A 23,183-nucleotide genomic window follows, 5' to 3' on the forward strand; every position below is an offset into this window, starting at 1 on the left:
TGAAGGAGGGTTTTTTTTTTTTTTTTTTACTTGGAACGATAGTTAGTGTGAGGGAAAAAGGGCGAGCGGCGTCTTGTGCGAAAAAAAGAAGAAGAAAAGGCAAAGATCTCTTAAATGAGAAGTTTGTTGAGAGCGAAAAGGCGAGAGAAGGTTGTTGATAGCCAAAAAAGGATCATAGATATGGTTTTATTTAAAAGGGGGCAAACAATGGAATTATGGTTATAAATGAGGTTAATATGGCAAAATGACAATTTTTTCATTAAAATTATGGTCAAGCATTCCGAAAATATTACTTTTCAAAGTACCTCAAACCTTTCATTGACCCAAACGTTGCATCTGCCCAAAGTTCTCATTATAATAAATTTTAAAACCCCAAAGGGTTTTGGCAAAAGTGTCACCCGGAGCAGCCCATCTGCCTTCTTGGGCTGATCATGAGTTACCCAACACGACGAGCGGTCTCTGATGCGACGGTGATAAAATCCATTTACATTTGCACAAGGCCTTCAAGGCCCCGAATGGCTTTTGGCAAAAGTGTTGCCAAACGCGCTCGAAGCAATCCACCAGCCTTGTTGGGCCGATCAAGCAGTTAACCGACAGGCACGAGGACCGGCCTGACGTGACGTGATGAACGGGTGGACGTCCACCGAGTTGTCCCGCACGCGATTGGAGGGAAATAGACATGGAAACGGAGAGCAAACGACGCCGACAACGACGCAACCCCACGTCGCGCGAGGGATGATTGTCGACCACGGGAGGCCTGTCCGACTGACAAGGACGTAAGTTCCAGCGTCATTCAGTGTCACTGCGTTGCGATCCAGCTATAAACCCAATAGTGAGATAGAGAGAGAAAGAGAGAGAGAGAGAGTTTCGCATGTGATTATGGGGACCAAGCGCTCACGTGCATGCCTAACTTCATGTCATCCCTTGATATGATTCACAGCACTGCATCTTTACTGCATAAGCATGTGAACACGTGGACTTTCGCATTTTCCCGCGCGCGCCATTCTCTCTCCCACCAAATCAATTACCTTATATTTACATGTATTTTAGCTCCTGAGTTTCACTCCAAGGCCGGATGGATTTATGTCTAATGATATCTACTCTGGCGTTATGTTTACAATGTTCGACGTTAATGATGATCAAACGTCCAAAGAAATGTTCTTTTGATCTTGGCAAAGTCCCCACCCTTCCTCTTCCATAGTGATGATCTATATAGAATGTGCCCTCTTTCTTACGAGAGATATGATGTGATTTTGATTGACAGATTGATATGAACGATTCCATGCGCTGAATATTGAACTACTATAGTTTTACTGAGGTCAAAGTTCGATTTATATATTTGCTGACACAGTTAATGCCTTTTTAACCTTTTTTTTTTTCTCTTATAATGTATATGGCATGCCAATTGGGTTTATGAACTTCTCTAGATGTTGTAGGGTTCTTCAATATGAAGGCCCGTTATATAGCTGGGGTAGCACTTCTTGAAAGCTATGCTTTGTGATCATAGCAAAGCTCACAAAAAGGAAATTAGGTATCTGTCATGTATTCCATTTTAAATGATATTCTTAAAGGGAAAAATGGAATTGATGGGGGTATGAGGACACGAGAAAAAAGTAATCTACAGTAGGGATTACAACATGTCAACGATGGCCCCGTCGTGGATCCTACAATTTGACCACCGCGATTGGCCGCAAACATCAATGGTCATGCTTGACAGTCTATTAGGGCATGGGGGCCTTCTGATCATGCTAATTCATGGCCTAAGAGATAATGGATGGCGTGTTCAGGTGTATCGACACGTTGACTCTCGGGCATCTTACCACAAAGCAGTGAGGGTGAACTAAATTGTGTGGACGCAAAGGAAGAGATTGTGGGGTTGAAGTTTGGAATTGAATAAAGAATTCAAATTGGTGCAACACAATTCATGTGCACCGTCAATTAGCAACTGGGGATTGAGATCTATACACAAGGACCAGCTCAAAAGTTGGTATCCTTCGGCCCTCAGTGATGGCGAAAGCGAAAGCTCTCTGTCTTTGTGGACTTGCCTTTCTTCAATCTTTGCCCACTACTAAATCAAAAGGTCTGAAACTGAAGCTTCTCTCACCTTCTCTTGCTTTTGTCGGCAGAGCCAGCTTAGCCACTTTGAATAAAATGGCACGAAATTAGCAGCCACTTTCCCGGGCTTGTCATGTACTGCAACACCCAACTTTTCTATCCCTTGCCTCAAAAATAGATTGGGAAAGAACACGATGCAAGAATCCAATCATGCGTTGCATATGATACCAATAGTTTTGTATATCTATCGAAGAGAAGTACATTAAATGTCTGTGTCTATAGATATATTTGGTCGTATTGCATGAAAAAGAACTTTTGATTGTTTTTATTAGTAAAAGTACGGGTTTCGATACGTAAAGTTTCCTCAGCATTACATAGAATTATTTTTTCACAATTAATGATATAGGGTTCTCAAAAAGGATCATGATCTTCAAAAGCCTAAGAAAAGGAGAGAAGATCATAATGTGGGTTCAGCCCTATTAAATTTTGATGTATCACAGCAAGGTTAGATGGATTCATTACCAAAAGTGAAACAGAAATGTTGAACTCCTCTTGGCCTGAGCAGATCCGCATCCTAAGGTCACAAAGCATCCGTCAAGTGCCAAAAACAACCGTGGCTGTCAGATTAGCCTTTTTTTTTTAAACTTTAACTCTGCTGAATCCAACACAAGATTCCAAAAGTACAACCAGACATAATTTTATGGTTTTCTTTCTTAATATTAAAAAGCCCGGCAATACTACGTTGTTCTCTTCTTCCCACAAAATTCCCTCAATCTCTCTCTCTCTCACACAGACATACTTAGCAGCTACTTTAAGACCCAATAAGTTTTTTTCTTCCCGTAAACAACATTGATTCCCTTTTGGGAGATTGCTAAAATGCACTAAGTTTTCTGCACTTACACCAGCAAAGTTTCGAGCTTTTTGCTGATCTTGTCTATCCTTCTTTAGAGATGGGTTCTAGGAACAGAAGCCGAGACAGCATGAGAGTGAAGCTTTTCTGGATCTGGGTGGTCATAGGAGTGGTTTCTTGGGACGTCGTTGATGGGTCCGAGCTTCTTCATGTCAATGGAACAGAGTTTCCATATTTGGAATACTATGGAGTTTCTCATGTGAGTAATCCAGTCATGGTTGGACTCACTCTCATTACGAGTGCCGGAGCTAAAGGAGCAGGTAATTGTTGTTAGCCTGTTCTTCTTTCAGTCATTTCTGCACCTGATTTTTCCTTCTGTCTTCTGTTACCTTCACTTTCAGTTCGTTTTTTGTGCTCATGCTGGATTGAACTGTGGCTGGTAGTTCTTTTCCTGTCCTTGCATTTGATAAATTTGCATTCCTTTTCGGTTCTATTTCTCATGTTATGGTAAAACTAAATAAAATTGTGTATCAGATTCTGTAGATTTCAGTCAATGGTTAACTGCCAACTGAGTTATTGTGGCCATGTGGGTGGTTTTTACGCCTAGGAATCTTGATTTCCTTTTAGTTCACTCTCTTTATGGGTTGTAGTTCTCCGTTGCATTTTACTAGATATGACTAAAAAAAGCAGCCAAACCTAACATACTACTTCAATGGTTGCTTAGGTCTAGTCTCCTTCGTCATAGTACTTCTCAACCGTTTCTTTACTTTGGTTCTGTTTTTCTATTTCTACTTTTATTTCTCCCTCAGCATTTATGATGTGTTTTTGCCTTTTCTTTGGCAACCCCTACTAGTACTTGGCTCGAGCCTACACCAACTTGGTTGTGTTCACCTCCAAAGATTGTTGGGCTTGTTCATTCACTGGCCAAATGTTATTGAACTCACTACTTCTCGCAAATTTGGTGATGCACTTCGTGTGTGGGGACACTATTTAATCTAAAAAGCTCTTGGTCTAGACTCTGAAGTGATGAGACTCATTCCATCTTTGGCCTAACCTCTGTCCTTTGTATCTTCTAGTCTGTCTGGATGGAACTTTACCGGGGTATCATTTGCACCGAGGATACGGCTCAGGAGCCAACAGTTGGCTCATCCAATTGGAGGTCTGCCACCTATCTTTATTTTTTATACTCTTAATGGCTTTAAAAAAATGTTCCTGGGTTTGCTCACTTTTGCTAAAGTTGAATATGGTTGTCTCTGCATTATCATTTTTTATTTAAAAAAAACCACAGACGTTTGAATTTGGGTCACAGCTGATAAAGTTTTAGTGAAATCAGAATAGTGAAAATCTTAAAACTTTATTGTTGTCATCTCCAGTTTTTCACAGACTCGAAGTTGCAGCAACTTGACAATGTCATGCATATTGTGGCAGGGTGGAGGATGGTGTAATAATGTTCGATCTTGCGTTTACCGAAAGACAACCAGACGGGGATCATCCAAGTACATGGAAAAGCAGCTTCCTTTTACAGGAATACTCAGCAATAAAGCTGAGGAGAATCCTGGCACTGTTCGAACTTTTCTTCTGTGCATTGCTAGCTTTTTTACCCATTATTGATCTTCCTAAGCAGTCTCTCAACATTCTGTAATACTGGTCACAGATTTTTTCAACTGGAACAGAGTGAAGGTCCGTTATTGTGATGGCGCCTCATTTGCTGGGGACAGTGAGGATAAGGTTAGTGGTGCTCTGGACATTCTTAAAAGAAAAATGCACTTCCCATGTTGTTTGAGCGTAAAGCTACCGATAAAAGACTAACATATCGAGATAATTTGGTTCCATGATAGGATCCATGGCCTTCATAATTGGGGTTAAATAATGGTTCTAAGTATACAGTTTCTCTCAATGTGGTGGGCATCTGCATTCTTTGTCATCAGATCTCTAATGCACATGTGTTCATCCACTCCTCTATGTAAAATTTGTCCAACACTTGTTGCCTGAAAGTTGACATGCTAATTTGATCTGTAAAGGCTGGAAGAGTCCATAGGAGAGGCAACTCTAACATAGATCACCGTTTTTCTCTTGCCAAATGTCTATGGAACGCATTTGGTATTTGCAAAGTCAGTTCTTAGGGTGATAACTTTTTCCTCAGCTAGATTTATTAGGTCATTATGATCACCAGTCTTTTGATGATTCTGTTTAGGCTGCCCAGCTGCAGTTTAGAGGACAACGTATATGGTTAGCTGCTATGGAAGATCTGATGTCGAAGGGCATGCGCTATGCCAAGCAGGTTTGGGCATTTGACATATTTACCTTGTCCCTCTTTTTATGTCTTCATCCGCTTTACGAGAAACATGGCTCGATTCTGTTGTGATGATCTACCATCTTCAGGCCCTTCTTTCCGGGTGCTCTGCCGGAGGCCTGGCATCTATATTGCACTGTGATGAGTTTCGGGGGATTATTTCCTAGAACAACAAAAGTGAAGTGCCTGAGTGATGCTGGACTGTTCCTTGATGCGTAAGCAACTTCAATGCTCCTAGCCGTTCTACTCCACTTATGATAAATTGCTTGAATAGAATCTTTGAAACTCACCTCTGTGCTACACCTCTGGAACTGCAGGGCAGACGTTTCTGGTGGCCGCACACTCAGAAACGTTTATAGTGGTGTGGTTAATTTGCAGGTATGCTTCCATGTTTTCCTGATGATACGTGTGCCTCTACTTGCCTTATTACTCCTTTTCATCCACATTATCTGATTTTGTTACTGTGGAAATTAGGGAGTGAAACCAAATCTTCCGCGCATGTGCACTAACCATCTCGATCCAACATCAGTATGACTTCTTCCGTTATTCTCTTTTGCTGCTTTGCCTACATAAGACTCACATTGAAAGCTCAGCATAATTGATCTCGAACGCACCAACTTTGTTATTCTTGTGTGAATCCTTTTCAGTGCTTCTTCCCGCAAAACCTGATCGCCAGCATCAAAACACCACTGTTTCTCCTCAATGCCGCCTATGATGCTTGGCAGGTAATAGCTTGTTGCGGCATACAATTCAACCTGTAGAATGTGCAATTCTAATCTGCCCGTGAGTTTCCTCAAAAAGGCATTAATGGACTGAATAACTATGTGACTCTTTGTATCATGGATCAGCTGCAGGCAAGTTTAGCTCCCTCATCAGCTGATCCTCATGGACATTGGCGTCAATGCACATTAAACCATGCAAGGTGCTCCGCGTCGCAGATTCAGTTCCTGCAAGGTGACTTCCATTGTCCAACTATCTTCTGTAAAGTTCTATTTCTAATCGATCAACTTGATAATTTGTTACAGAACTTTTTCTTTGATTGGTGCGCAGGCTTTAGGAATCAGATGCTGAATGCAATAAGAGGATTTTCTAGCTCCAGACAAAACGGCCTTTTCCTAAATTCATGTTTCGCTCACTGCCAGTCCGAGAGGCAGGACACATGGTTCGCCGATAATTCACCTACAATAGGAAACAAGGTGCGCCGCAGCTTAAGTTCTAGCTAATCCACCTATTGGGCAGCTTATTATGGAACTCAGAGCGTTAGATTCTTGTATTACGTTAGTCGTGCAAAAAAATTGCAAGATTTCAGTCTTGCCGATTAGCATCTGAAGAGATTGTTTGATCTGCAGGCAGTAGCTCTAGCTGTTGGTGATTGGTATTTCGATCGAGCAGCCGTCAAGGCATCGATTGCCCCTACCCTTGTGACAAAACCTGCCACAATCTGGTTTTTCACGAGTAGGTTATCATTTTTGCTGCCATTCATTCAGTAAACCCCATGAAGCAATTCATGTATTGGTTCTGGATAGATCTACAATTTATTTATGAAATACATACAAGAAGAATAAGATACTCATCATCAGGCTCTTCTTGTCGTAATAGCATCATTCTGCGCATTAGCTGCTTGGTGCGGCACATCTGCTTTGGATGTCGACATCGGCAAATGCTTATGCTTTGTTCGCATCCTTTATGAGAAGAAAGATTGGGACAGGCAAACCACCTGTTCTTGTGTGAGTTTACTGTTCTATAAAGACCTTTGCTCAGATCATGGCCCATTTTGTGAAGCAAAAAAGATTCACATCTTTTTTGTGTTGTCACGTTAACCAAGCAATCTCCACCAAAAGGCTTTTGCACCAACAGGCTTTTGACTTGCCTGCAATTATCTTCTGATGATCAGAGAAAGTAAAAGAGCTTGAAAGCATGCTAGTGCTTAAATCAAGCTCTTCCATAATCTGAGCAATACATCATAAAATAGTACTCTGAATTCCGTTTAAAAAAAAAAAACGAGAAAAATTATCTTTCTTGGGCTACATACATGTGGAATGGAGTGGCATATTGGCATATGATAAAAATATTGCCAACAAGCTACAATGGGCTTATTCAAATTCACTCAATCTTTAAAGTTCAAAAATCTAAATAATTTAGATGTTTAGTCAAGTCAGCAAGCAACTAAACACATGTTTTGCCCATCACCAAATAATAATGGCTCAAATCTGATGTTGGTGGATCGACATAACTTGTCGGGATCAAGGAAGTGATTTCTCTCAAATCTCTTGTAGCGGCAGTAATTGACCGATGTTTTAATTAGATTTTTTGAAAATAGACTAATCTAGCATGCAAAAGTTAATTTTGAAGGTCCCCTAACCGCTATAACTGCTATGTGTGAAAAGGGGTTAGAATCCAAATTCACAGAGGCAATGGAAAATAAAGTTAAGGCCTATGATAAAACGGTCTGTCAATCTTAGAAATTTGTTACAAGTTGATGAACAATAACGTGGTGAAATTTCTAAAGGAACCATGCTGTTGTCTGGCTGTACACCTTCCCAATTTGAGCAGATCTTTTAAAAAGAAAAGAAAAAGGTCAGAGTTGCAGCTGCAGTTCTGCGGAACAAAAGCTGCAGCTGCAATGATTGTGGCAGAGTTGACATTTGTCTTGAATTATTGGAGACTTATTAGAAGATTCCTCATAATTGACGCTAGCTTACAAAGATAAGTAAAAATCCTGTCCGAGAGCGATACATTACTATGAAAAAAAATGTAACGTTTGTTTAAAGTCTTCTTTGACAACGATTTTCGGGGCATCCTATGCTTCTTCATTAATTACGTTTGTTTACTACTTCTAATTGGTCTACCAATATCATTCTTTGTTTAGCAAGTCAAATTTTCCACGGTCAAACCTGATGAAGCTCCTAGTCCTACAAGACTAGCAAACACGCATGAGCCATTCATCTTTACGATCGGTGTCTAGCGGAAGTACGTAATTAATGCATTTTAATAGACCGGAAGACTCGAACTTTGTTCCAACATGACCCAACTAACCTAATCAAGCATTCCTCATCTATTTTCATTGTTTAACTCTTCAATGACATGATCTTTACATATGAGCTATTTTCTTATAATTTCTTTCAGAGTACATGAAAAGGGAACAGCATGATGCATGACAAGTTAATGAAGTTTCGCGGAACCTTATTCTATTTATCTCTCTTTAATAATACAGGGCAACGGACCTCTCGGCTCGATCAATTTCTAAGGACACAAAGCATTTAATTCGAGCTTATAATTATTCAATCAATCCATTCATAGCGTTTCTACATGCATTCATTTCCTGCTTTTCTTTTTCTTTCCTTCCTCCTTTTTTTGTTTCTTGGTGTATTATTTGTAGCCTGTAGGGCCGCAGCCGCCCTCACTCAATAATTTGGTTCACATGCTCTCGAGACCTCGAAATGTGTACGTGTTTTCCTGCACAACATCATCAGCCATTTATTTATTTGCTGATGCTGTCGATGTTGTATCGTGACGGACCGACGCCAGAAATTCCTTCATGTTCTTCCTTTTTATTGTATGTGCGCACATGCAGAGATACGAAGGTTTCGCTGGGGCATGCCTGATAGAGAATGAATGGTGACCCACCATTGCTTGGTCCAAATTGCAAAAAAATAATCAAGCTGGAAAAGAGAAAACCAGATAACGACCAAACCCAACAAAATTATTCTAATCCGGGGCCGGAATAAGTCGAAAAGAATGACATTTTATAACTGCACGCAACTATAGGACAAAATTGTAGTTTATGATGATCAAGATGATTGACGGTACTCAATAAATCATGTTTGAATTTTAAATAATTATTAATTAAATAATAGATCTTTCGTATTTTCTTTTCTTTACATATCGTTTCTCTTTATTACTTTACCTTTTTTCGCTATTTCTTTTCGCCAAAGTGGCGCATGTGCTATTTTTCTAGCATAAATATAGGAGGAACTCTACTTCGCCCCCTTAATTTTAGGCCAATATTGAAGGAACTCTATTTATCGTAATTTCCCTGAAAACAAGTCAAATAATTTCATCCCAAAAGCAGATTTATTTCTTTTTCTCTCCTTTTTCTTTTGCTCTTTTGCCTTGGGAGAGTTTTCCCTATCTCTCTACATCAGTGGATGCCCCGTGAAGCTGGCGGGTCAACGTCTGTTTTTTCTCTCCTTTCCCATCTGTCCAACTGAGAAACGTGGTAAGGACTGGCGGGTCAACATGCATACCCTTTCACTGTTCTCCAAATATATTTGCACATATTCCTTCCAAAATCATCGCTCGTATAGCTTATAGAAACAAATAAACAAGAAATAATTATATCAGATATAAGTTGTTATTTTTCATCAACTACCCCCCTCTGTTTTCATCATACAAAGAAGCAATGGCATCACTGTTAATACGAAATAAATTTACAAAAATGTGAAGCTAAAGATAAGAAAAGACATACAAAATCAATGGCGTTAAAAAAGGTTGCCAACGAGTCAAGGCACTCATGAGCTACTCATGCTCGACTCGTTGCCTAACTCGAGAGCAGCTCGATTCTTTTCAAGCTAGAGTCGAGTTCAAGTACCTCGAGTAGCTTGTTGAGGCAAGTTCGAGCTTAAGTATGCTTAACTCAATCGCTTACAAATCTAATCAAGTATTTCATTGTGTCATATAGCTTTTCTTTTTTTATATTTTGGTGACAGATAATGTTAAAATAACATTAAGGGTATTGTTTTCTACTATATCATTTCACCTTCACTCTTTAATGTATCGTCAAACACAAAGAGAAAAGGTTGAGTGTCGGTAACTTAAGCCGAGTTGAGCTCGATTGGGTGAGAAAAAGTTTAGGCATGTTGACTTTTATGTATTTAAAATCAAATCGAGAGGAATTGAGTTTGAATATGTCAAGTTTTGTGTGAATCAAGTTAGAGAAGGGAAAAAAGTAACCAATTAACTTTGAGTTGAATTTCAAGTCTTGAATTTACAAGTTGAGTCGAGCTCAAAGTTGGCACAAGTTGGCTCGACTCAATTGGATCGCACCCCAAGCACTCGACCGTTAGGCCCTGAAGGGGAGGCGAAGTGACTTAAAGGAGTGGAAAAAAGTGAAAACCATCACCATCTTTGGGAAGACAACGACGCGACACCTATCCGATCATTTTTTTAAGCTTTTTTTTAATCTTTATGAGACATTTCAATTGCTTGGTTGCACATATTGCACTTCCTTTTTTCTATCCTTCTTTTCTTTTCCAAAGGACAAGAAAAGAAAAAAGAGAAAAGTAATCGAATTGAGATGGGATTTTTCCATGTGAAAGGGATAAACTAGAGAAAGAGATGGATAATAAGAGAGTGGCAGAGGCGTCCCAGGAAGCCAAAAGATGAAAGGGATGTTGTACGAATTGGGTTGCTGTCACCATGGACTAATTAAATGATGTGGAACAGCAAAGCCAAGGGGCAAGGTCTTCTCTCTCTCCCTCTCTCTCTTAATTATCCTCACCAACGCTACAATAAAGAATTAGAAATTCACTATTTGACACCCAAGCAAGAAGATTACAATTGGGGGGAAGACCAGAAAAATATAAGACACTGTAACAGACGTGCAAAGAAACACCAAGAACAGAAGCCTTATTATCTGAATATAATTTCATGCAGAATGGATACATATCAGCAAATAGGGTACGGCTCAGTTTAATCTCCTATCTTCTGTAACAAAAGGGGGAAAAGGAATGCAAGGGAAAAAAGAAAAATTTGTGTCTGAGGCTCATTTACAGAAACAAAAGAAGAACTATGCATTCACACACCTCTCTAACCATATTTCATAATTTCATGGGGGGTTTTTGTGTTTATCAGGAAGAAGCTAAAGAGTTTGACCAAGAACAGGAGCAGCAAAAGTGTCTGGATTGGCTTGTTGGTGATGCTTCTGTTGCCAACTAGGAATGTTGTTCAGCCCATCCATCAAATGGAAGTGTGAGACCGGTTGATGATGATGAGAGGCTTCATCGTTATTCTGTGTCAAGCTTCCGAACAAGATTGGCAGCTGGAGATATTCAGACCATTTGCTGCTGTTTTCTTCCGTTGTATTGCTTCCTATGGGGTGGTGAAAGGGGACATGCTTTTCAAACTTGCTGGCATTAGTACCTTCACCAAGCCCCCACGAGAAACAATTGTTGCTCTCAAAGAACGCGGTGTTGTTGATGCTGCTATTATTGCTTACCAATCCATTGCCATTAGTACTTCCACTGCTACAATTATTGTTACCGGGTGATGCTTCCCAACTTGGGACTCCGTTGTTGACCATGAAAGCAGCTTCTGCGGGAAGGCTAATGGAAGGCTTTACACGAGCTGAAGTTACTGGGACAGCGGTGCTTGAGCTCGACATGGTAGGTGAGATGATGTTCGGTGTGCTCATGTCCGAACTGAACTGAGACATTATATTCTCAGATGATGACCGTGGATCGAAGCAAAGAGTGTTGCTGCTTAGATGCAGACTAGCCGGAAGCCCAAGGCTTGTCCCATAGTTCATGCTCAGCTGCTGGAAAGTGAAATCTTTCATGAACATCTCAGAATAAGGCCTCATCTCTGAGCTAGCAGGAACTTCAAGGGAATGCTGCTGATGATGAACTTTGAGATTATCAGTGTTCAATGCTGGTTCAAAGAGGGTTGCTTTCTTGCATGATGCAGCGGTGCTAGACGATTTCTGGTGATGATGATCATTGTTGTTGTGTTGGGTGATACTGGGAATGATGGGCTTGTCTTTGTCTTTATGATCGTTCTCATCAGCAACCTCGGAGAGGGGCTTGTGAGTGGTGGGGTCAATCCCTCCTTGTCTCAGCTTCTTCTTGAGGGAAGAGTTCCAAAAATTCTTTATCTCATTGTCAGTCCTTCCTGGTAATCGAGCCGCAATCTGAGACCATCTAGATAACATTGCAACACACAATGAATTGTACATGCATGAGTTGGATTTAGTTTGTCCCCAAATTGGAATTCTCAGAAAGCCCCCCCAAAAAAGAGAAACGGAAATTAGCCATGGAATGATAATAGGTACCTGTTACCAAGAACAGCGTGAAGCTCAATGATGAGGTTCTCTTCTTGGTGAGAAAATGCACCTCTCTTCAAGTCAGGCCTTAAGTAATTGATCCATCTCAGCCTGCAGCTCTTCCCACATCTTTGCAAACCTATCATCACATGCAGACATAACCCAAAAAGTTTTAGTTTTGGTTGCCCTCTAATTTACATAGGGTTGGGCTTAGACACATAATTTAAAGAAGGAAGCTTTTTGACCGTGAAGCTGACTGCTAAGTGATGCCTCACCTGCTAGTTTGGGGACTGCGCTCCAACAACCATGGCCATACGTGGTGATGTAGTTGAGGAGCTTCTCATCTTCCTCAGGTGACCACAGGCCTTTCCTAAGCTTCTGCTTGTAACAGCAAGAGTGTCTTCCCATGTGATAAAGTCCCCACTGCTCCCAGTCCTGAACTTAGCCCCACCTCCACGTGCAAATGCTGTCAGATAACGTTTTCTTGATAGTGACAAGGTTTTCCTGAACTCAATCCAAGGCCAACTACCTGCAAATTGTAATGGAGCCTCTCACAGAGACAAAGTGAGAGAGAGAGAGAGGAGCCTCGCACAGAGACAAAGTGAGAGAGAGAGAGAGAGAGAGAGAGAGGTGAGGGTGAAGCAGTGGGAGGTTGGGGAAGGAATCAAATGAATAGGATAGGAGGGGGAGGAGCCTATATAAGATGTGATGGGAGAGTGGAGACTATAAGGATGAACTAATTCAAAATATCTCTATCCTAAGATTAACTTAATCAACTTTTTTTCCTAAATTATGAGAGGTTATGCTTGTTGTAATTTAAAAAAAAAAACAAAATAACCCCTTGAGAACAAGATATGGGCATGGTATTATTTAAGTCAAAGTTTAACAAATAATTTAACTTTTCATACTGTGTTTTTGGTTTAATTTTCCTTTCTTTGATTTTTTTTTCTAGGTAAATGATGACGAGTTTGCGAAAACCAAAATTACATGCTTATAATTGATCCACGTCATAATCCGACCTCAAAAGAATGGGCCCTTTCACTGCAAGTGTCATTGATGACTACTTGTACGAGAATCAAACAAGTCGATTATCGTATGAAAAGTTATGAAAATATTATTTAGATTTATATTATAAACTCACTTAATTATAGTCTAAGAAGTAGTGAACATTTAAGCTTGTGCATATTGAGACTGACACTTGTCTCTTTATAAATAGTAAGACGAGCCTATTTATATTTATAATCAAAAAAATTGTTCCCGTTCCATCAAAATATTTTAGAAGATCACCCAAAAATATAAAGAAAAAGAAAAAAACAAGTCCTTGTCTGTCGGTTGACTTTTCTGTTCTTTGCAAGAGACCAAACAGCGCATAGAATAATCATTTCTTCTTTTGCCTTTTTAACTTTCTGACGAGGAGCAAGAAAACCACCAAACATGCCCTGCACTTACAAGTTGCAGAAGGCCACAAGTAGAATGAATAAAAAAAAATTGGCCGAACTCAAGAACTACAAGACATACCCAACAAGACAATATCAGCAATAAATTGGGTGATGGTAGTTATTTTTCCTCACCATCTCTGATATGCTCTCTTAATTTCGGAGAGTTGCTTCTGGACTGAAGAATCTCCCGCACGGAGAAAATTTATTGAAAGGAAATGTTCTGATTAAACCGTCATTGTTATTCTTGGTTCGTGCAGAAAAATGTCAAGATGAAGAAAAGGCATGTCAAATGTCGTACAAAATCCCCCACGTCGTCGCTGTAGCAAGAGAAATTATCCATAGCACAAGGGTTGTTTCCTTTGCTGTCCGAAACTGATTCGGTCAGTCTTCTTTCAATGGTGTCATTCAGATTATTTTTCTGGGCAGTTTGTTTGCCAAACTATAGTTATACTTTAAATGGTAGAGGCTGACAACATATATGCCTTAGGAAAAGTCCAAACTCCTCAATTTTCTTGGTGAAATTGAACTTGCTGCCAGGTCAGAAGAAAGAAGAAAATCAATATATTATGTGCAAGGGAGAGAACATCAACTCCATTACAATATCGCGAGGCAATCAATAATGAGATGGCCATTTAAGCTGTCTGCTTTTTGTAATCTTGTTCAACCATTATGAAGCTTCGTCGACCTTAGTGATGTCCTAATTCAGACATCCTTACTGGCTTTCTGAAATTTTGTAAATGAAACGTCAGGACAAGATTCTTGTCATCTTATCATTTGAAAGATTATGAGCTCGAATTTAAAAGAACCATATGAGCTGTCCCTACCAAGTCAACTGTTGCTACATGTTTATTCCCTTTGTCCTTTAGGATCGATCTTAATCTAATGGTTTTGTTAGTATTCTAAACATGCTTTTACTTTCACCTTTACATTGACCAAATGGGGAATATGACATCTGTTTTCACTGACTTGTTTAGAATTTCATAACATGTTCTATATTCTCACATTTTGTTAGTGTTCCTTTGAACGCGTAAGATGACTTCCTCAGATGAAGCATGGTCATCTCTCTCTTCATTTACCTGATGAGACTCTGTGCAAGGCCTTTTACAGATCCAGCTAATCAGCCTAGCCTTGAACATGATCTCTTGCTAATGATCTTGCTAGAAATTATTTTTTGTGTTGCTTCATTCCAAATAAACAACAGATCGTTTCTGCAATTTGACTTCTGTTCTTATTTTTCACCTCCCAAAAGGGTTGGTGTAGCTTTAAATCATGTCTATTCAAGATGACTATGAGTCTATCTCTTTTGGTTGTGGCTTCATTAGCAGTGGTTGGAAACATAAGCACATGCAAACTTCATGAGTTCTACTTATTTTTTAGCATAGGCTTGATAATTGTGTGTCCTCTCAACAGAAAGGCAGATTCTGATTGGAAACACATGTGTCGCTATCAGCAAGAAATTCGAAGATCTCGGCAGCTACTGACGGATATAGACAGTTGTTCTTAATCTCGGAATATCATATATGATCCATATCGTAATTGCCCAACTCAACATAACAACCGTGAGAAAGAGAGATGTGTAACAGGGAAAAAAAAAGCCCTTAAGTCTTCACCAAAATCATACTTTATTAGGGAGGAGACAAGATAAGAGGTCCTTTATCCTTTAATCACATCAATGATAAAAAGCTCTATAAACTTCAAGCCCACCAATCATTCAGAAGCTTTGGCTTGGTTGAAATGCCTCCTTGTCCCCCAGATCTGAATGATTACATTCCCACTGTTCTTTGCACTGAGAAATCATGATAAACTTTCCCATCACCAGCGTACACTTAGGCTACTCAGTCTGGTTGGGGATTATTCCCATGTCTATAACATTTCTAAACCTATTAGATAATCCTCAGAAAGCCCCTTTTTTCAATCCTCATGTAGAACTTTGCATTGGAGTATAATTAGACCAGAGCTTAGGCATGCAGAATTCAGTTATCAAATGCTCAACAAGATTTCTGAAATGGAACACCCTTATGGTGATGCTTTTCTGGATGATAAAATCTAGAAAAGAAACACGAACACATTCCAGGGCCTATTCACCAAAAACAAACTATACACGGGATCACCGATTCACCTCTGTTACTATTTCTTTCAAGTACCGAGGTTTATTGAGTATACATAGTACATACCGTGGAAGAGACCATTCCAAGGATGCCAAAACTGTGGAAAAGGTAATCTTGTTCAAAATCTTCTTATAACCTTCAACCTCCTCCATTCAAAGAACTCGGTGCCTCAAACTATATTCGCAGAGAAGGCAGGGAAGCAGCAGCATCTGTGGCCTGTCAGATTCCACTCTAGCCAAATTTATGCTAATCACAAATCAGGATCTGCAAAAAGAAAAACCAAATGAGCATCAAAACTTATCTTATCTCTATACCCAAGAAAGATGTTGCTCACAGACACCTACCCGCAATTTGTTTGCTGGATCCATCATTTCCAGTGGACTCGATAGCCATGCTTCCATTAAGATCCGAGGTTTGACAACTACTTTGTCCCACAGCAGACTGCTGGAAACAACCACATATTTCTTAGGACTGGACTAATTTAGTACCATACAATTGCAAAATATATGGCCAATGCATTTGCTGGAGAGAATAGATTTAATGCTCCCTTCCACACAAAATATCAACAGTGTTTACTTTCTACCATCAAATCCTTGTGGAAAGTTCATGACCAAAATTTCTTCTATCAAGCGCATCCCTCACTCTGACAGTACCACTCCTGTAGAAACTGTCCCAATATACAAAACTCCCCAGACAAGAGAGCAAACTAGCATTTTTAACAGACTCCACCACCTGCCCAACTCAAAATTACTTTGAATGCTGTCAAACCAAGTAAACAAAATTTGTTTGGGAATTGTGTAGCCTTTTAAACAAACTAAAAGCAAATGATGCATCAGAAGATCATGGAGAATTATTTGACTAAGAGCGAATAAAATTTTATGCAGCATCTAATGTCATTCAACAGTACATTTATGGAGAAATGTGTTAGCATTCTATTTGCCCATTATATTCAATCGAAAGACTTACAACATCAAGAAATTTCTAAACAAATTATTCAAGTGTAACATTGATTTAACAAATTATTCAAGTGTAACATTGATTTACTTTTCACTATCTTCAAGATTGGAGAAGGGGATCGACGCTGATATCCCAACCCCACTTGCTCATGCGTGTAAACCTAAATATTCAATGTTAATGTTTATTCTCTCTGAAATTATGGGACTTCAAAGTCGCTGACAAACCTGATTGGATGACTGATTCTTCAAGCAAATGGAAGCAGTATTTTGCAGAGGTTCCTGGTCAATGCTCTGCATTGCTTCCTTTGATCTCGAGGCAACAGCTGAATCTGAATTTTCCGTAGAAGTTGGCATTCCATAGACACCGAGTCCCACTGCTGGTTTCATCACTGGACCCCCAGGAAAAGGAACTAGTGGTGCGCATGGCCTCGGTAGAGGAGTTCCTTGACCAGGAAAATTAAACATCTGGAGGTTTACTCCTGCCATCCCTGCTGAGATCAGTGGGCTAGGAAAATGTGGACCTTGCATTGGAGGAACTGGAACCACTGGTCGACCAGAAGAACGGCCGCTCATGTCAACCATACCCATCCCAAATCCAATTGCTGAACCCATTCCAATGCCAAAGGGTGGGAAATGCGGCATCTGTGCTGGATGCATTCCAGTGGGTACCATCATAGGTGGTATGTACAGACCAGCTCCCATCGAGATCATCTGCTGGAAAAGTTTAATGTGCCTCAGAACTTGTCAAAGAAACCAAAAGAATCGAACTGACAATTTTGCAGAGATTATCTGCCTGCACTTGAAGCTGAAGCGTCTTGAGATACTCGATCGCCTCATCAAGCATCGAAGCTTTGTCCACCTTTACAATGGCAAAAGGCCAAAATCAGTGAAGCCAATCAGACAAGGACCAAGAGTATCAATCATTAATTGGCTCATCGACTTCTTGTGTCTCATGACAATGGTGAGTTTATGCTAATGGTATCCAATAGACATTTGAACTGCCAGTCAATTTTTCACATCCCATGAACACAGACGACGCAGATACTTGAGCAAATTGATGCGGTCTCACAGCCTAGATCCAGATCTAGAAAAAAATTGATAAAGTAGCAAGTAGATTTAGGAAGAGGTCTTAAGTAGAAAAGATTACCTTGTTGCAATTTGGGATTAGCTCCTGTAGTGCGCGCATTTTCTCATTTATCCTGTCCCTTCGCCTCTGTTTCAAGGAAATACAAAAAAGACATTGAGACTTGCACACCCTATACATAACCCTATAATTGTCAACGCAGTCTTTTCGAATAGATTCTCAATCATTTTACTCACCCTTTCAGATAAATTATGCACTTCTGCTGCTCGGCTCCTTTTTGAAGTACCTTGAGCAGAGTTTTGCTTCTTTTCATGCGTCGGATCTTCTTCAACATCCTGCATTTAACATCCGTTTTCATGATATGAACCAAAAGCGTATGCCATCAAAACAAGTCCTGGAAAAGAAGAGTGACTGGAAAAAAATCCTAATATACCTCACTGGGACCGTCAGACTCATCAGTCTCAAGAGATTTCCTCTTCAAATTGCTTTTGGGGTCATCTAAAACTCTTTCCACGCTGTTGCCTGAGCAAACTGAAGAAGAACCACCCACATGCTCTGTGGTCTTTTCACGCTCAGTTGATCCTTTACAAACACTTGCTTGATAATTTTGACAAGAATGCTTAGCATTCTTACAAGTGTTCTCCTGGCAGATAGCCTCTGATTGCCCACCAGAAAACTTATGCTCATATTGCTTTCCATCAAATGGTTTTGAGGAATCAATCTTTCTCTGTTTCTGCACACCATCACTTGAGACAGCAAAATTTGATCCACTAAGGGTGCTATTATCGTTAAATGAAGCCTTTTCCTTACTGACTAATCTATCCACACCCGACAAACCAAAACCAGCCGTTTGACCACTGCTCTCAGCATTATTAACTCTAGAAATAGAAGGAGGTCGTGAAAAACAGGAGAAATTCGTAAAACAGGAACTCTTATCTGAATGCCCTAAATCCTGCTGCCTCTGCACCTTTACAGTAGAACATGCTACCACAGAGGTTGGCAACCCAGCTTTATCCCCGCAAACAGCTAGGGACACACTACTGCTTGTACTTGTGCTCACATCATCCAAGGCTCTTGATCTAAAACATGGTAATGGCGATAAGAACTGCTGGTTCGGCAAGGAATATAGTTGATTAGAGCCAGTTCTATTGATTGTAGTTTCGCCAGCCGCAGAAGAAGAAAACTTTGATGCATCCGTTTGTCCCAGACTACGAACGCCATTATCAATGCCATGGGACTCCCTATATATCTGACTAGAACTTTTGTCATCATTTCCAGGGGAAGTCCCATTTGCTGCGACTGCAGTCAACTCAGTCAATAAATCAGAACAGTAATCATTCTGTAAAGATCCAGTAACAGGGAAACTCAACCAAGGCACCATGTCATCCTCCTGTCCCAAACCAATTTCACTAGACTGTTCAGTCACCGGAAATTCACTTAATACACATTCGAGATTCCTAAACTTCCCGGGCCTCGGTCTGGTATCATCATCTGAAGCTCCTTCTCTAGGTTTTGATCCATTAGAAGGTGTATTATTACTGAAGGGGCCCCTTTTAGCTCGACTAGATTGACCTTGTAGCACAACCTGGCCATGTTCCCATGTTAACTCAACAAGCTCATTTGCAGGTCTGCGCACAAAATTGAAGGCCATAACCGACAAAACATTAGAGAAAAGAAGAAACTCATAAAAGAGCTCAAAATGTGAAAGATTTGGGAAGAATTAAAAAAAAAAAAAAAAAAAAATTCAACTTACACAGAAGAAAGATCAGTTGAAGAAGATGTGGGTTTCTCTAGGCTTGAGTCAAGCTTAGCTTTGGCCATCTTGAAGAGCTCAAACAGCGGCATGGTTAAGAGCAGGACACACCTTTTAGCTTCCAAGAAATGTCCCAACCTCGAGCACTTAGCTTCCGTATGCAGCTTCACCACTCTCCAATAGAATTCAAAGAACCTAAGTTGTCGATAAACCTTCACCCTAGAGTTTTAAGGCGTCACATTCTTTGCCAAAAACCCCACGGAAAGACAAAATCAGTCCAAATTTATAGGGGAGGTAGAGAAGAGAAAAAGATCACTCCTTTTCACTGTCAAGATTAAGAAAAGAATCCTCTTTTTTTTAATATGATGGTCACTATCAGCGAGCAACATAAAATACTATTAACCCATGTTTGAAAAGAGTAAAGTGCTAAAGTCCTCAGTTCTTGATGAGATTCAGAAACCCTTCTATTCGTTCTTACATAAAAATTCTCCCTTGACACCTTCCAATCATCCAATACCAAACTTTATCTTGTTTCCCAAGAACCCTTCATCAGAAACTTCATAAAAAGGAAAACATTCAGATCTTTCATTTGACAGATGGCTCATCTTGTAAAGAAAAGGCCCAAAAATTTCTTACCCAACAAGCACATAACTCTTGGTCATTGAATCATGACACCTCGAATGACTCGAGCAACACTAATCCAAATGCATTGAAAGCGCGAATGATTGCTCTTGCTCGGATATCACGGTTTGGAAAATCCTCGAAAGGGCAATCTTTTAGCTCGGAGAAAGAGAGACGCTCTGGAAAAATTCACGCAGAGCAAGAAGGGCGAAAAAACCCAGCTGGACTGTGTTGAAGAAAGTGAAAGGTTGGATGGTGGGGAACACGTGAGGCAGAGGGCGAGTCAGAGAAGAGTACGAGAAGTCTTTAAAATGCAAAATGGAGCTCCAAATCCCAAAGCTTTAACCGCCCTCGTTGCTCCCTGCTTTTGGGGGCCTCTCTGACTTCCCACTAATGGCAGTCAAAACGGTGAATTACTAAACGAAGAAAAAAGCAAGTACAGTCGAATGCCTCAAAGCAGGTAACTTCCAGTTCCATCACAGATTCTTGATTTCATTTGAGAAAACGAAGTGGGGCCATGAAGAAACACAAGAATGCGATTACTATTATTGTTCCTGCTGCTGAATATGACCATTTGATCTTTATATATTTGAGAGTGGAGGGGAAGCCATTTTGGCCTGTACAGTGCAGCAGAAACACAACATATGCTTCTCCAGATAGTTTATGTTATCCTCTGCTTCTGGGGATTTACGTCACTGAACATCTCCTCCCATCTCCCATGACAGATCATAAAATAACATGTAGTTTGCAATAATAAAGAAGACTAATAATGATGTTGAAAGCTTGAGAGAAATTATAAGGGGATGTTGGGATTGAAAGAGGCAGGACTAGTGCTTCAGCTTAATGCATCACGATGGGGATTTAAGGGTTTAAACAATTTCCGATCTTCCCATTGGAGAGACCTGTTTCTTGAAGTCTAATTAGGGGGTGGTGGGCGGTGATGATGGTAACATCTCCGTAATGGTAGGAGCCGCTTCTTTTTGATTCTTTGTTCTTGGTTTTTTTGTTTGGCACAGTTGATCCAATCTCTTTGGGATCAAACAAAAACCAGAACTCAGAAGGGAAGGGGTCCTCTCTTAAATTGGCAGGTGGCATCACCGCCCTCTGTACACACAGAGTGACCGACCCTGTTATACTACCGGTGCTGGATAGACATATCAACTTCGGTCGATAGTCCGGTCTCTTTCTTGATAAAATCTTCCTCGCAGCCTACTCCATGGGATTAGTTCCAAAACAAGTGGGTTCATTCGCGACTCGTGACATACGCCATCGACTCCATGAATCAGATAAGACACGAATTGACGATGAAATTGGCCGAGTGGCTTAGAGAAACCGTTTCCTTGATCAGTAAGTCGACTAGCGGAGTTTCGCTCCCTACGTTTGTGTCTCGTTCAGTTCCCTTGGATTGTGATAAAGCCGGATTAACTGATTAGCATCCGCAAGGCGGTGCGAAAGTTGCTGTCCATCCTCTTGGGAAAGAGGAGAATTCTCTCTGACGTTTTCCTCTGTCCAAACGACAAGATTCTAAATCTTTTAAGGAATCAGAAATGGAGACGCCAAACTGAAGTGGCACGTGGACGGGGAGGCGGCCACCTAGAGACCAGCGCTACCGGACATCCACCGCACGAGGCCATACGGAGAGCGCTGGCGATGACACGAGAGGTCGAGTCCCCTGCATATCCTCCTGTTCTGGTTCCCTTTCATTCTCTTCTGTTCTCTCTCTCTCTTTTTTAACTTCAGGGGAAATGCGTGGTCGCAAAGTTCCTGTTCGGAGCAATCTTCGTGCAGAGTCGCCGCCCGTCGGAACGGGGAACCGGCGGCATGTGCTCTGCTTCTTGCAAGCCAGTCAGTGCACGCGGGTCAGTGCTTTAGATCCTGAAGAATGATGGGCGAGAGGGCTGGCTGCTTAGGCGATATTAGTTAAAGAGAAAAGCTTTTGAATTCGTGCTAACTGAGCTGCTGTCTGAGAAGCAAAGCATTGGAAATTGGGACATTATATAATCGAACGTGGAGGGGGAGGGGAATTTGTGGCGTCTTCAAGAACTCGAATTTAGCAAGAATACAGAATATAATTGAATCGAGGGTTGATTAAAGAAAATAACTTCTCTTCCCGAAGTTTTTAATGGAAAAAGAATAATCAAACGGGCGCGATCTACGGTAATTAGTAAATACTAAACAAATAGGTTAAGCCATAATTAGGCATTTGACTAAACTTTTACTGTGTAAATCGATATCGACATAGATATTGATAAATTTATATAACTCTAGCTTTCATAACTTGGGAGTTGAGCAAATGTTGAATAGCCAATCTTCATACCGGTCGCATGAGCATCACGTGCCATCTCTCTGAATATTCGATATATATAGAGGTGATCTTGAGATCAACATTATTATTCCTCAATTATTAGTAGATAAATAGTTATATGTCAATCTCCTCGAGAAGCCCTTTCAACCCTTAATGATTTTTGTGATATTTTCGGTGTGAATTCTCATGTCAAATAGTGACGCGACACTTCTCTAACAACTTAAACCGGAGATAATATGATTGATAATGCATAGATATGGTAGGTTTATAATGATATAGCACGTGATATTCTTAATATCATTTGAAACCTGAGACAGATATAATGGATGATACGTGGTAGTTTCCTTATATAAGCGAATATTATACACTAAGAAGTCGGCGCCAGCTATTCGAATAAACCACGTGATATTCTTGTGCATGCATAAGGAGAAAGTTTGATGAGCTTGATGGGTCACAGTGTTAGGTGCCAAGTCTTTAACAGTTAATCAAAACATCTAAGTAGTATAGGAGGGGGGGAACACATACGCTGTTGTCTATCCCTAAATTATCAGATCTGACCATGATGGGTCAACTTCCATGCTTAGGAATGGTGGCTTTTGGTCCATTGAGCTCGCTGAGAGGCCAAATTTCGGCCCCTCCTAGGTCTACCACGTTGGATTTACTCTGAGAGAGAGAGAGAG

At 40.5% G+C, this 23,183-nt stretch overlaps 3 protein-coding genes across 8 annotated transcripts; 1 reads left to right on the top strand and 2 right to left on the bottom strand.

The window, feature by feature from the left end:
• Window positions 1–2,783: 2,783 nt before the first annotated feature.
• LOC104456905 (pectin acetylesterase 12) lies at window positions 2,784–6,929 on the top strand. The gene is given in 14 exon segments (XM_010071806.3): window positions 2,784–3,225; window positions 3,982–4,064; window positions 4,334–4,463; window positions 4,560–4,633; window positions 5,100–5,186; window positions 5,288–5,344; window positions 5,346–5,413; window positions 5,516–5,576; window positions 5,673–5,726; window positions 5,846–5,923; window positions 6,047–6,152; window positions 6,249–6,394; window positions 6,548–6,596; window positions 6,599–6,929. Coding segments are annotated over 14 exon segments (1,272 nt in total). The 5' UTR covers window positions 2,784–3,005; the 3' UTR covers window positions 6,658–6,929.
• Window positions 6,930–10,799: 3,870 nt separating this feature from the next.
• On the bottom strand, window positions 10,800–12,888 carry LOC104456904 (transcription factor MYB61). The gene is made up of 3 exons (XM_010071804.3): window positions 12,513–12,888; window positions 12,247–12,376; window positions 10,800–12,115 (listed from the first exon to the last, which is right to left on the bottom strand). The coding sequence occupies exons 1-3, from the start codon at window positions 12,643–12,645 to the stop codon at window positions 11,059–11,061; spliced, it is 1,320 nt and encodes a 439-aa protein (XP_010070106.1). The 5' UTR covers window positions 12,646–12,888; the 3' UTR covers window positions 10,800–11,058.
• Window positions 12,889–15,599: 2,711 nt separating this feature from the next.
• LOC104456902 (transcription factor PIF3) lies at window positions 15,600–20,585 on the bottom strand. Of its 6 annotated transcripts, none has more exons than XM_039300554.1 (9): window positions 20,214–20,585; window positions 19,578–19,819; window positions 18,258–19,452; window positions 18,061–18,159; window positions 17,888–17,953; window positions 17,540–17,599; window positions 16,966–17,451; window positions 16,129–16,228; window positions 15,600–16,048 (listed from the first exon to the last, which is right to left on the bottom strand). In XM_039300554.1, exons 2-9 carry the CDS (start codon window positions 19,667–19,669, stop codon window positions 16,035–16,037), a joined length of 2,112 nt encoding a protein of 703 aa, XP_039156488.1. In that variant the 5' UTR covers window positions 19,670–19,819; window positions 20,214–20,585; the 3' UTR covers window positions 15,600–16,034. The 6 variants fall into 6 exon arrangements, with proteins under 6 accessions (XP_039156488.1, XP_018717208.2, XP_010070103.2 ...); XM_018861663.2 differs by having other exon boundaries at window positions 16,966–17,454; window positions 17,534–17,599; XM_010071801.3 differs by having other exon boundaries at window positions 16,966–17,454; window positions 17,534–17,599; window positions 19,578–20,133.
• Window positions 20,586–23,183: the final 2,598 nt, after the last annotated feature.

Source organism: Eucalyptus grandis, chromosome 8 (genome assembly GCF_016545825.1).
Source record: "Eucalyptus grandis isolate ANBG69807.140 chromosome 8, ASM1654582v1, whole genome shotgun sequence".
Classification (NCBI taxonomy): domain Eukaryota; kingdom Viridiplantae; phylum Streptophyta; class Magnoliopsida; order Myrtales; family Myrtaceae; genus Eucalyptus; species Eucalyptus grandis.

Bases quoted from the DNA above. Each gene is read 5' to 3' on its own strand.
- LOC104456904 (XM_010071804.3), bottom strand. From the start codon at position 12,645: ATGGGAAGACACTCTTGCTGTTACAAGCAGAAGCTTAGGAAAGGCCTG. The intron at 12,377-12,512 runs GTGAGGCATCAC...ATGTGATGATAG, and splicing joins CGCAGTCCCCAAACTAGCAG to GTTTGCAAAGATGTGGGAAG. The intron at 12,116-12,246 runs GTACCTATTATC...AATGTTATCTAG, and splicing joins CACGCTGTTCTTGGTAACAG to ATGGTCTCAGATTGCGGCTC.
- LOC104456902 (XM_018861663.2), bottom strand. From the start codon at position 19,669: ATGCCGCTGTTTGAGCTCTTCAAGATGGCCAAAGCTAAGCTTGACTCA. The intron at 18,160-18,257 runs GTATATTAGGAT...TGTTAAATGCAG, and splicing joins AGTCTGACGGTCCCAGTGAG to GATGTTGAAGAAGATCCGAC. The intron at 16,229-16,965 runs GTTTGTCAGCGA...GGTTGTTTCCAG, and splicing joins AGAATCAGTCATCCAATCAG to CAGTCTGCTGTGGGACAAAG.